General features: G+C 41.6%; 1 protein-coding gene across 1 annotated transcript in view; it reads left to right on the top strand.

Annotated features, from left to right (window-relative positions):
• Positions 1–13556, top strand: part of LOC105011931 (cilia- and flagella-associated protein 57) — a 30866-nt gene that overhangs the window by 15372 nt on the left and 1938 nt on the right. The window contains 7 exon segments of the mRNA XM_034293856.1: positions 918–1009; positions 1125–1153; positions 1293–1417; positions 1510–1550; positions 1552–1651; positions 1896–1980; positions 7300–7404. Of these exon segments, the coding sequence (XP_034149747.1) occupies positions 918–1009; positions 1125–1153; positions 1293–1417; positions 1510–1550; positions 1552–1651; positions 1896–1980; positions 7300–7404 (577 nt within the window).

Below are 13556 nucleotides of genomic sequence, written 5' to 3' on the forward strand. Positions count from 1 at the left end.
CACCTTACATTTTTGATTGTGGTACTAATTGTCTTAAAACGTTATTACTGTGGTCAGGAAATGTAAGTGATAAACAACGATGTTCTAAACATTAGCTTGGAGGCGTAGCAGAATTTTTCCCAAGTAGTGTACAGAACAGAGGAGTTCATCCAAATGACCTGCTCGTTCGTTACATTTTAAAGTTCTCTAGAAGTAATGAAACTCACCACCCGATGGTCTCTGTTGCAACCAAAACATGAGAAAACATAACCCCTAATAAAACCTAGAAATATAGACAAACATTTAATGTATACTCATAAATGGTCCCTTATGTTGTTTGTTCCTTTAAGACCATAAATCGATAAGATTGTCCCACATTCTAAATTTAGGGAGACTGACAAGAGAAGTATGTTACCAGCCTGCAGGCTTAACGGGAACAAACAACAACACAGGCAGACATGTAATAGTAGAAATTGGGCTTATTATATTTACATTAATACTAAAATCTAAAATACATGTGCTTGGAATTGTCTTGAATTCAATTATGTGCTTAATTCAATTTCAGCTATGTCAGCAGTGTGGTAGAAAAAATACAAAGATCTCCCCACACTCAGGATCAATGCAGTTTTCTATTTATTTGAGCTTTCGGGTCAACTGACCTTCATCAGAGCATTGGGTTGACCGAAAGCTCAAAGGAATTGAAAAGTGCATTGATCCTGAGTGTGCGGAGGTCTTGTGTTGCTGTCATCTCTTTTTCAACTCTTGCACTTGAGCTACTGACAAGTGTGTGCCATATCCTTCGTAATTTGCATAGAATTATCTACAGCAATTCTGATTTGATCCCAATCACTGTGACGGTCCGAACAAAATGAATGCCTGTTAAAGGACTAAAGTGTAAATGTAGAGTAAGAAGGCATTGGAATTCCAGTGTTCTATAGATGGAGGAGCTGTATACCTTCCAGAAGAAGAACACTCAGCAGGTGTACATTGCTGTGCTGAAGCTCAAACTCACCACCACCGACAAGGAGAAGTCCCTGCAGGGGATGTGGACTGTATACATATACAACAGTGTACCTTAATGTGGCTTTGGGTGTGTATATTTGTGAGAGAGAGAGAGAGAGAGAGAGAGAGAGAGAGAGAGAGAGAGAGAGAGAGAGAGAGAGAGAGAGAGAGAGCGAGAGCAAAGTGCAAGAACTAATAGGATAGTGGCAATGTGAGTTTTTGTGTCTTTATGTTTGTCTGATCAGTCTGGTATCTTCACTTTTCCTGTCTTCCTCCATCCTTCTCCCTCATCCCCCTGCTCCTCAGTCAAGAGAAGAGCCTGGTCCATAGGTTCAAAACGGACCTCCATAACTGCATGGGGTTTCTCCAGTCACCCAAGAGGCTGAAGGAGAGCATCAAAGACCTTTATGAGCACTATGTACAGCAGAGTGACATGGTGAGAAATCATTGGCTGGTGTATGATTTCAAAAAGACACAAGTACATACAATGAACACAGCACATTTTTTAATGTTTACACTTCCTCTCAGGTGGGTATAGTTGATATGGATGCTGACATCCAGAACGAGTTCTCGGCGCAGGGATCACCTGGACAGGACTGTGGCTTCCTTGAAGAGGAAGCTGGCTGAAGATGGCGTGATCCACCATGCTAAGAACCAAACATTGATGCAGGTAACAGAAACAGGGCTTTTGAGGAAGGACTACTAAAGGAAGTGGAAAAGTGTGTCCTTGTTGCCAACACTATTTTCATAGGATTCATTCCCATTTCAAATAAACCTAAAGGCTTGGTTCGTTGTTTGGTTATTTTCTTATCTCACAAATGGATATAAATACAGACGGACAAAATCACTGAGGGATTAATTGATTGCTACAGAACAATGTCATTCTGATCAGTGAGACTAACGACCTGTGGCAGGAGCTTCGTCTGGTACGTTCCCAGGTCAACAACTACAAGAGGCTGATGGGAAAGAAGGGCAGAACGCAGACCAACAAACTCCAAGGTGACGCCTGTCTCTAATCTCTATGATTTACCTGAGGTTCTGGCCCCCTCAAAATCTTGTCTAACAAAACCTGCCATTAACTTGCTTTGAAGCTGATTATAATATGTTCTGTCAGGATATGTCCCCCAAGGTGGAAGGGGTGGTCATTAATTGCAAGGAGTATCTGCAATGATCTGTCAAGTCTCTGCAATTACAGTTTCAGCTGTCATAGGTGAACATTCAACTGTTAAGGAACATGTCCTCTCCACCTGTGTTCTGACTGCCCTAAGTGAACCTATTGCCCCGACTTCTCCTCAGACATTGTGTTGTTAATCTGAAGTGGGATATGCTAAAGATCGTTCCCAAATTGTACACGCCATCATCAGATTCATTCCCAAGCCTGTGGAGAATGTAACTTTCATAATTTACCAATTATCACTAACAAGTGCACCTCTTCAGTTTTCTGCCCAGGCCTAAGGAAACATTGTAGTATCACCCGTGTCTACAACGACATTTCGGACACAAATTGCTCTGTTATACAGCCTCCTTTTATTATTATAAAATGTCTGGTGAAAACATTTAATGAGCAAGTCTTCATACAGGACCTTGCATTTGTATACTGGCCTTAAATCTGCATTATTCCCTCTGTTGAAGATGTCAGGATCTTAATGGTAAGGATTTCCTCAAAGTACTTGAACACATTCCACTAAAGACTGTCGGAACCAAAAAACACTACATCCTCTGGTTTAGTACTGAATTGTTCCAGCTACTGAAATTCATTGAAAGTACCTGGTCTGGTTAAAAGCGATGGCCTCTGCAAGCCACTCTGTTTGGAAACTCAGTGGAAACAGGGAATGAGTGCACTGCAGACAATCAGGAAAGCAATGTCATGTCTTTATTTTCCATTGTTGTTTGCTTACATTTTGTTTATTTCAGTCCTGTTTTTATTTCACACACACACCGATCAGCCATTACATTATGACCACTGACAGGTGAAGTGAATAACACTGATAATCTCATCATCATGGCACTGTCAGTGGGTGGGAAATATTAGACAGCATGTGAACATTCTGTCCTCAAAGTTGATGTGTTAGAGGCAGAAAAAAATTGGCAAGCGTAAGGGTCTGAGCGACTTTGACAAGAACCAAATTGTGATGGCTAAACGATTGGGTCAGAGCATCTCCAAAACTGCAGCCATTGTGGGGTGTTCCTGGTCTGCAGTGGTCAGTACCTATCAAAAGTGGTCTAAAGAAGGAAAAGCGGTGAACCAGCGACAGGGTCATGGGCGGTCAAGGCTCATTGATGCATGTGGGGAGCGAAGGCTGGGCCATGTGGTCTGATCCAACAGACAAGCTACTCTGCCTCAAATTGCTGACAAAGTTAATGCTGATACTTATAGAAAGGTACCAGAACACACAGTGCATCGCAGTTTGTTGTGTATGGGGCTACATAGCTGCACACCAGTCAGGGTGCCCATGCTGACCCCTGTCACTACCCGAAAGTGCCTACAATGGGCATGTGAGCATCAAAACTGGACCACGGAGCAATGGAAGAAGGTCTGGTTAAACACATTTCCTTTTACATCTTGTGGATGGCCGGGTGCGTGTGCATCGCTTACCTGGAGAACACATGGCAACAGGATGCACTATGGGAAGGAGGCAAGCTGGCAGAAGCAGTGTGATGCTTTGGGCAATGTTCTGCTGGTTTATCTTGGGTCCTGCCATTCATGTGGATGTTACTTTGACATGTACCACCTATCTAAGCATTGTTACAGACCATGTGCAACCTTTCATGGCAACGGTTATCCCCGATGGCATTGACCTCTTTCAGCTAATGCAGATAATGCGCCCTGCCACAAAGCAAAAATGGTTCAGGAATGGTTTGAGGAACACAACAAGTTCAGGGTATTGACCTGGCCTCCAAATTCCCCAGATCTCAATCCAATCGAGCATCTGTGGGATGTGCTGGACAAACAAGTCTGATCCATGGAGGCTCCACCTCGCAACTTATAGGACTTAAATAATCTGCTGCTAACGTCTTGCTGCCAGATACCACAGCACACCTTCAGAGGTCTAGTGGAGTCCATGCCTCGACGGGTCATGGCTGTTTTGGCGACAAAAGGGGGACCAACACAATATTAGGGTGGTGGTCATAATGTTATGGCTGATCTGTGTGTGTGTATATATAAAAACACACTACATAAAAACTACTACTTATTTCAGTTATGATATAAAAAAAAACTATATTTTAGTTAATTGTCCTTTTTTTGAATAAAACAATATTTAAGAGGAATGCAAAGGGGATATTTTACATTTGCTTCCTGTGTTTCAGAACCAATATAGTTCTGGTACATTCAGGGAAAATGCAACGTTTTCCCTTTCAGCAGCCCACAGAACTCACTTTTAGGACAACGTTAGAATGGTTAAGGGCTTCAGCAATTACATTGTCAGAACTGGTCATGTATTTGATTCTGCCATGCGCACAAAATGATTCCTTAGAGCATCCCTTTTTTCATTCAGGTGAAAGAGGTGGGAATCAGCTGGAGTCAATGATCTGGACACATTACAGTATACCTGAAGCTGTCTATATTATCTCAACCCCCATTGCCTTCCTGCTAAACCTTTAATTACAAACATCAGGGATCCTGAGAGATTGGAAAGCTGCCGAAGGACCGACAAGCTACACTACAAACTATCATAGGCCTGTTTCCATCTTGACCTACTTATCTAATGTTTTTGAATGTCTGGTTAACAAAACATTAATCTGCTATTTTAAGTTCAAGTGTTCTCTCTGTAGTGCAGTTCAAAACGTATCTGTGTTAGACAATAAAAATAGCTGCAACAATAGCTTAATTTCAATAAAGACGTTAATTCCATCAACGCCATCGTTCTAATTAATTGATTCAACATCCTAGAGGTTTCAGAGGATTGATGAGAAAACCTTCTCTAATCATGTACAACACGTCAAATCTGAGAACCTGCTGTCTAAATAACTGGCTGTATACATGGGAGTACATCAAGGAGAGATTTCTGGGCCAACACTATTCTTATTAATAATGTTTCCATTGTTGTTAGTAGTACTCCCTCCAAAACTGTTGTGCAATTGTCAATATCCTGTATAAAATTAGTCCCTCACTGAACATTATGCTGACCACCATACAATATAATATACAACCCACGCATGATAAGACCCAGAATGATATTGGATGAGTTTCAGATGATAGATATCTAGAGTCTGCTTGGAGTTGTCACAAACCAACAGTGCCTAAATAACAAATTGAATATGCATCACGAAAAGTGGTAGAAACACAGGGTACGTACAAAATCTAGCTTCAAGATTACTGCTCCTTTGTACTGAGCTGGAGAAACCTGTTTAATGTAATCATAAGTAGGTCTGTTGCAGAAATGTATTGGCTTAGTGGCCCTCAATCAGGCAGGTGCCTTTCATTCAGAACAAAAATGAAGACAACTCATGTTGTGGTAAAATTCCCAGTGTACTTAGTATGAAGGGGATATATGTCTTGCTGTATATACTGTAGTGTAACCTGATGTTTATTTCCCTTAAATATTGTTTTTGTAATTTTACATTGTGATACTGTGCATTTTTCTGTCTTGCAATTTTATGTTTTTGCTATGGCGTCATTGACTATAGATTCTGTGCACCAGCATAATGAGGAATATCCGCTTTTGTCTAGAAGTCGGTATTGCTGTTTCCGGTTTACTTACCGCATTAGTAAACACCTAAACTCACAACAAGATGAGTGATGCTGTTGTACGAGAAAAAAAAAAGGTACAAGTGGGGCATCATTTTAATCAGGAGAATTTCCTCTTTTTAATATAATATGGCTTGCGCCTTTCAATGACTTCAAATGCTAGACTAGAAATAGTTAGAAAAGGCAATTTTTTTTATATACTTCCACGTAATGCAGGTTTAAGCGCACTTAACACCATATAGGACCAGATGTTTACTTCCTCTGCCAGTTGTTATTTTTCAGTTTAGTTGTGAAATGAGGTTACAGTAGTAAAATAAAAGAAGAGACCTGTTTTGGTGCTTTTTTGAGGCTATGGAATATCAAGCTTCATTCAGGTTAGAAGAGGCTGAACAAAGGTTCGTTTCAATTCACTTGCTATGGGGACATGCTAGCGTTCCAGCTCAGACAGCGTTCTTTTGCCGTTTTTGGGGCTAGGGTGAATTTTTATGTATTCTATTGTCCTGCCTAATACTACACTAAAAAGGAACACGTCGCTAACTAGCTTTGCCAATAGCCGGCCGGCACACCACAGTAAACTAAATACCCTCGTAGTTGGCCAGATAACTCGATACGTAGAGTTTGAATCCCTTGTTCCACTTGCTTGTTGGAGCAGGGGACCAGGCATCAACAATTCGATGGACATCACTAATGCTTATTTTAGACAGGTCTTGGAGACATCTACTAAAAACTGACATTTTGGGCGACGCGGGTGATCGCCTTAAGTAAACCGGAAAATGATATGCCGACATCTGGCTGAAACAGAAGTTCGTCCATACGCTTGTGCACAGAGCCTATTATCATTGGTTGTCAGTTGGCTTACCAGGTTTTCTGCTCTGGTAAACTGGTCCTTACTACACACAACGCCAGAATCACTCATTTACAAGACCCCGCTTTCCCTTACCTAGCTCCATCCTCAATGTTTTCCTACCCAATAGAAATCTGTGTTCTTGGCTGTAAGTCATTTAACTTGTCTGTTGCCAATACCTGGAACCAATTACAAAGGACTCTCAAACAGTATACTTTACTCGGCACTCCTACAAAAACAAATAGTCTGAGCTACTGCTACTGCCTTGATAAGGCGCTTGGCACCATATGTGGTGCTACACACCTTATCTGTAAATATGTAGCACTTCATATGGTTGAACTTATTGGTGCAATTTATTAAATTGTCCATTCCAGTGTGCATAGAGTTTTTGATTGTCTTGCTGTTGTTTTCAAATTGTTATGCCTTTGACCAGATTGTCGTAAATAAAAATTGGTTCTCAAACAGCAGTTTCCTGCTTAGCTTAAGGTGAATAAAAAAAACTATGATAAAAAAGACTGTAGATTACAGTCTTTTGGTTGAACACATTTTCCAGAACTTTACCCAGAAATGGAGCGTTCATAAGTCTTGCCACTGGGTGTCACTGTGTTAAGAGTCTGTATATTAAGTGTTAACTGTGCGGTGAAACAAACTTTTATTCCATTATGTTAGTGCTTTGCCGGTTGTTCTCAGGTCACTATAAAATGTTTAGGGTCCTATCGCCCTACTCTAACTTTCATAATAAACTCCTGAATGTCCTCACTCTGTATCCTGTTTCCATGCCCAGCCCTGCTGTCTCCCAGGGTCAACTCCAGCAACACGGTGCTACGTCAGAACGAGGGCAGCCGCATCATCCAGCTGCAGCGCCTGGAGATCCAGAGCGGAGATACAGGTCCTGGTGAATACACACATCGACAGACCCCACAACACCGCCGGGCTACCACCGCCCCTTTTCCAAACTAACAGTTAACCAACCAACAGCAACTCTATAAGCCCCCCACCACCGTCAAGCTATCCTTCCTCCAAACTAATACTATACCTCCACACACCCCCCTCCTCACTAAAATTACCTACTCAACACCACTTATAAAACATTTCACATCAGAATTTGTACATAATATATTTTATTTTTTATGATGGCCCTATGGGATTTCCAAAAGTGAATTGAGGGTGATGTTGCGTAATCAAATCAATACATAATCGTGTCAGACAAGACATGATAAATGTTTTATGACGAACTGTTCATTTAAACACAATTGACATTGTTGTTTTCTAAAACGGTCCACACCATATTGATAAAATATTTAATAGGGTTGTCAGTAGGCCTAAAGCCTATTGGTGTTTTGATTAATGCATGTGCTCCGAATAGTTAACAGCACCGATCTCGTGGATTAGAGGCTATTCCTTCTTATTATCACCATGGTAAAGGACCTGGCAACCACGGTAAGCCATTGTCTGAGCTTGAGAAAGTCAAGTGAACCAAATTATCTTTCGTGCTCCGTGTTATCCAAACAGCGAATAACCCTTTTTTTGGGAGATGCGCTGATAATTCCAGGATGGCGCGCGGGTTTTCCCCCATGGGACGTCGGCGAAAGGTCGAGCGCTACACTGTACCCGATCCTCTCTCCCCTCCCAACCCGAGTCGCTGCTGCGTGCCGCGACCACACCTGCAAGGAAAAGTCTGCTAGACCTGCGCACCGTTCGTTAGAGCGAAAGCCACATACTGTCATCACCCTCGGAGGCTACACACACCGCAGAAAGGTAGTCTAGTCAGAGTTGCATTTATTGTAGAGATGAGAATGTTTCGAGACAAACAGTTCCTGTACGGGCACAAGATCAGATGCAGCATATGGTTGGGGATTGGAAATACCTCCCAGCGCACGAGCGCAGATCTGAGGAGCTGTTCAGTTTCACACCATTGAGAAACGGGTATAAAGAGCGGCAGGGAACGTGTCAGCACGCACAGGTAAATAACCTACAGAATACCAATGCCTGACAGACACAGTAGATCCCTGCTGTTTTTATTAAGCCTCGCTGAATTATCTAAAGCTGAATGTAGAACTTTGCAGATATAGATTCACCTTTTTTGTTCCTTTCTGAGCTACTTAATTGAAGTAGGTAGTTAGATTACACGCATAGACTAGCGGCCAGTACCTCCTTTTTAAGCCACGTAATTAAGGTGAATCTTGGCTAAATGTAGTTAACTGTAATGCCATCATGTATAATTTGCCATGATGACCAGTTAATTAAGATTGTTATGCTGCTTTTCAGCAGCCCTGTTCATCTGTTATTTTATTAGGCTACGTTTGTTGAAAAAAGTCTAAAATGCCATAATTATGTTAAGATAATCATGCAATAACACACTGGAGAGTTTGCTCGCTGGAGATACAGCCCACCGACCCACATGTATTTTCTGAAAGACTCAAAGCTAATTTTCTGAAAGTGTGAATATACATTGTTGCTCACTATTGAGTATTTATTGAGTTTCATTATGGTGTAGTTTAACAAAAGTTTTCATTACATATTTTACAAAATGGTCCTGTAGTAGTCGTGGGTTAAGAGAAACAATCTTTAGATTATGCAAATTATCCAACTAATATGCAAATACCTCAATCCTGGTGAATCTTTGATTTTTATTGGCAGCGAGAAGGGTTGGAATTAGTTGTTTCTAATTAGTGTAGGCTGTTCAGTGTTTCCGAAATTCTATGAAATATGACCTATAATTAGAAAACAAATAACCCACATGTAGTGTTTGCTAGCATGTTTTTTTTTTAACATCTAAGCATGAGAGCAACTTAAAAATGTTTTAAAATTTTGCAAGCTACACATTCTCTTCTCCCATGCAACTTTTATGTAGGTCCTGACTGTACAAGGTAGAATCTACAGCACTGTCTTCTATTCTAACAGAAGAACTCCAAGGGAGAGCTGTAGAATGTTACTACAACTCTGTACACAATGTTCCTAAAATGTTTATTTTGATAGTTTTAGAATTTTTATTATATTCATAGAGATAAAAAAAACCCAGAATTTATGATTTTCTGAGTCCATGTCAATATTCAAATGACATCAAGAAAATCCTTTAACTCTCTGGGGAAAAACATGCTGTGTAATTCCCCTTTAATTGTGCATCTGGCCTTAAATGGCGCTTCTAACTAAAAACAATGGGTCTTTCATTATTTTCTAGCCAAATGCTACATCTACTTAAAACAAATAATAGATACTCATAATATTCTTCTGCAGGTAAGACTACTTTGCCTACTTTCTTTATATTAAAAAGGATGTTCAAGTACAGTATAATTTTTTTAAATGTTGGAAGTGGTAGGAACTGCAGTTATAATTAAAGTGACAGGAAATAGGTCAGTTATTGATATGTAGAATAGGGTAGTCTAAACATTGTGAAAGTTGAAGTGTGTCTCTAGCTTGAAATGAGTGAGAGTAAGCTACCTCTGTAGCCTGCTCTCTTACCACTGGCAGTTAGACACGGCCTATTAGGAAGTTTCCATAGTAAAAGGGAGAGTGCTAAGATACATTTGTGGTAAAAATATTTTGGCGCCATGTTCAAAAGGTATATTTGGCCTTTGATTAAACTGGCCAAGAAGCATGAATATTGAGTAGCCATATTATTTTCTTAAAATATTTCAAAATAACAAACAAATGTCATCTTACCATAATTTTATTTGAAAGTATTTTAAAATATCAAACAGAATTAAATTAAGTTACCATTTCTAATTCAGTAAAATTTGAGAATTTGTCAGGTGTCTCAATGATTTTCCAAGGCACTGTATACCCAAAACCTCCAATGTGCATTATTGATATTATAAAATGGTTACCAGCCCAATTCGAACATCGCAAACACGTTTGTCATACCTGTGGATTGTACCACAGGTATGACAAAACAATTTCCTCCTACGACTGAAGTGACAAGGTGACTAGGCTAGAGCAGAGAGAGATTAGAGTCCATTGAAGAATGCACAAACAAGGAGAAGCCACAGACACACATCTATATTAATTAACAATTAGCCTGAATAAATTTTTACCTGAATAGCATTTTATATATGAAGGGGAAAAGGCTGAAATGTGATCGAAAATGACTCTTTAGTGGAACCAGGAAGTAGCCTATTCAGTGACTTGATCCATCCATATTACACCACACCCTAACCTTTGGACCATAATCCAACCATTGACCTCCAACATCTACACAAACATGTTGAATTTCATGGCCCATAACTCCACTTTTATAGACCTTGCAAAGCAAAGGTCACCGATGCTGCAAAAGATTCATCGGTCATATTCTTGTGCAAATAACTGTGAGCCAGCAAGAAATAACATTGAAGATGTCACTCCTATCTCACAACAGCAGCCATACACGACTTACACTCAACAGTATGTGTAAAAGACAAGTGAGTCAGTGCATGTATTGCAGAGGGAGAGAGAGGGTGACAGAATAGTTACGTGAGTTCATGCATTGTCTGTGTGTGACAAACTGTGATGTGTCTCCTGTGTTCAGTTGGGTTGTAGCCAGGGGATGATCAGGTTTCAGCTCAGTCTCATGTTCCACAGTGCAGGAAGATCTGAATAGGCTGGAGGCCACCTTTCAACCCACACAGCAGGCGAGCGGGATGGAAAAAAAGGAAAAGTGAACAACTGAAATTCAAATAATCATCCGCAGAACAAGCGAAACAAGACTAGAATGCATGTTGGTGATTTGATTAGGGTTTTACTGCCAGGAGAAAGCAGCGTTGAAGGCTGGGAAATGCACTGGCGCTAACGGCTGTAATGCAGCTGATGCGTTAGGAGGATTGTGACAAGACATGGACGCGGGCAGTAAGTTGGCCCATTGACCTACCCCACGCCTGTCCACAGAGAAGGCCCCAATGACAGTGGCAGGAACAGACCTAAAGCCAGAATAATGACCCATTCACAACCTCTGTCTTTCTCAGTCCCTCCCTCTCTCCGTCCTTCCCTCCCTCTCTCTCTCACTCTCTCTCTCTGTACACCCACGACACCACTGCCTCTACCCGGATCATCCCAGTCCAGTCAGACCCCCAGACGCCCACCTTCAGCCACTCACAGCACCAGCTTCCCAGCCCCATGGCGCTTGGCACGGATGCTTAACGCAAGGACAGATGGATCCAATCCTGACCCCTCTCCTCACCAGCGAGGACCACATGGCTATCATCTCTGAGAGACCGCCCACTGACAAGGCGGCGGCGTAGGTTGGTCGCCACGGCAACTCCTGGCCTCACTTCCTCCCCAGGGGTCTCAGATAAACACGTTCGAGGAGACCTGGAACTCAGCAAGAACCCGGTTTCGTTATTAGACAACTAATTTGGGCCTGTGAGATTTGTGCTTTTCTTCAGGCTTCCCATTCCATGCCTCTTTCGACTGTTGGAGAATGTGCTGATGGCCCAGGACCAGTGCAGGGACATGATATTCCTTTACTGAAAGTCAGTGAAACTCCATCCGATCTGGGACGGTTCCTCTTTCCCTACCGGCTGGCCTGGCCTGAGAGGCCTAGATGAATAATTAAACGGACCCCACAGCCGGACTCAGCCCAGATCCTCCGAAGGCCTCTAAACTCCTGCTGATGTGAGAGATCGTTTTGATGTGTCAAAGGTCAACACTGAAATGGGGATGGAGTGAAAAGCAGCTTCAGCAAATTGACTGCAGATCAAAGCAGAACCTGCGTAACTGTCGGGCTCCCTAGCCTCTCATCTCTTTCAGGCAGAAGTTAAACAATCACCGCTTTGTTTCTTATACAGGATATTATGTTCTACATTAAACTCACCAATACTTGATGTACAGACTGATGACCATATAATGGCAGACTATTATTTTAAAAGAACAAAACTGCAAGTCAACATAAAACTGGACACTAATGGTTTGGTGAGCTGAATTCAGCAGGGCCAAATAACTGAGGAGGGAATATTGTGTCCCTAAAGCGTAGCAGGTAATTGGAGAAAAGAACAGCTTCTCTGTCGAGCAGACCAACAGACTGACCTTCAGGCTGAAAAGGATGAACCAAAGAGACCCAACTCCCTGATTTGGGAGGTTTACAGTTCTCTGGTGAGTCCATCACCATTATCGAAGAGAACATTTGCATAAGTGAAATATGCTGCCCTGCACATTACTACACTCCACCTTGCTAGGCACAAACGTTTGGGGGAAACTATTGTCTGCACAGAAAACAGAGGGGCAGATAATAAAGGTATTTGCGATTGGAGGAGTGGAATCTGGGTTATGATCGAGAGTTCCTGTCAGCTGTGATGAGAGAGAAGGTGGAAAGTTCTGGGCTTATGCCAGTGTGGAATTATATGGATGTATGTCTCGTTGGAAGTTAAATGTGCCTAGATAATGAGAACAACAGAAACATCTGTGTTTAGATTCTCTTTGAGTAGGTCACAGTCTGCCAACCTCAGCAATGTGGAATGTTAACATTGCCAATCTGGCATGGGGGTTGTGATCTGTAATAGGTAGACGCACTCTTCAATGTATATAACCGCTAGCAACCATCTTTACAGTGAGATCAATCGAACTAGAAATCTCTGCTGTGGTGCTTTTTAATGATAAAATCACTTTCTCCCTTGATTTTTGACAGAGTACGTTCCTTCTACAAAAGAGTTATAGGCTGTATTGGTACAATACATGTCCCTAGACTAGGAGAGGGGTGAACGTCTATGTAGGTGTTTGTGTATGGTTTCTGTCCAGCTCATATGCCACCTCAATTACTGCCTTCTATTCCTGTTCCACCTGTCATTGGTGTCAGAGCCAAACCTGCTGGGATTTCATTAGTGACTCAAAACACACACGCAAACAGATACGAACTGAAAGACCAATGAACACAATGCAGTGTAATTAAGAATCTTTCAGTTCTCTTCACACCTCACAAGAACACCTTGTGTCATCATATCCAGGGATTTCTTCTTGTAGGGGGAGCGGTTTGTGTCAACAAAAAAAAAAACATATAGAAAACCACGTCATCATTTCTCAACGTTTTTTTTCCTCCCCAAGTTGGCTACCAACAGATGTTGCCTATAGAATAAG

The sequence above is a fragment of the Esox lucius genome, chromosome 8 (assembly GCF_011004845.1).
Source record: "Esox lucius isolate fEsoLuc1 chromosome 8, fEsoLuc1.pri, whole genome shotgun sequence".
In the NCBI taxonomy this organism is placed as follows: domain Eukaryota; kingdom Metazoa; phylum Chordata; class Actinopteri; order Esociformes; family Esocidae; genus Esox; species Esox lucius.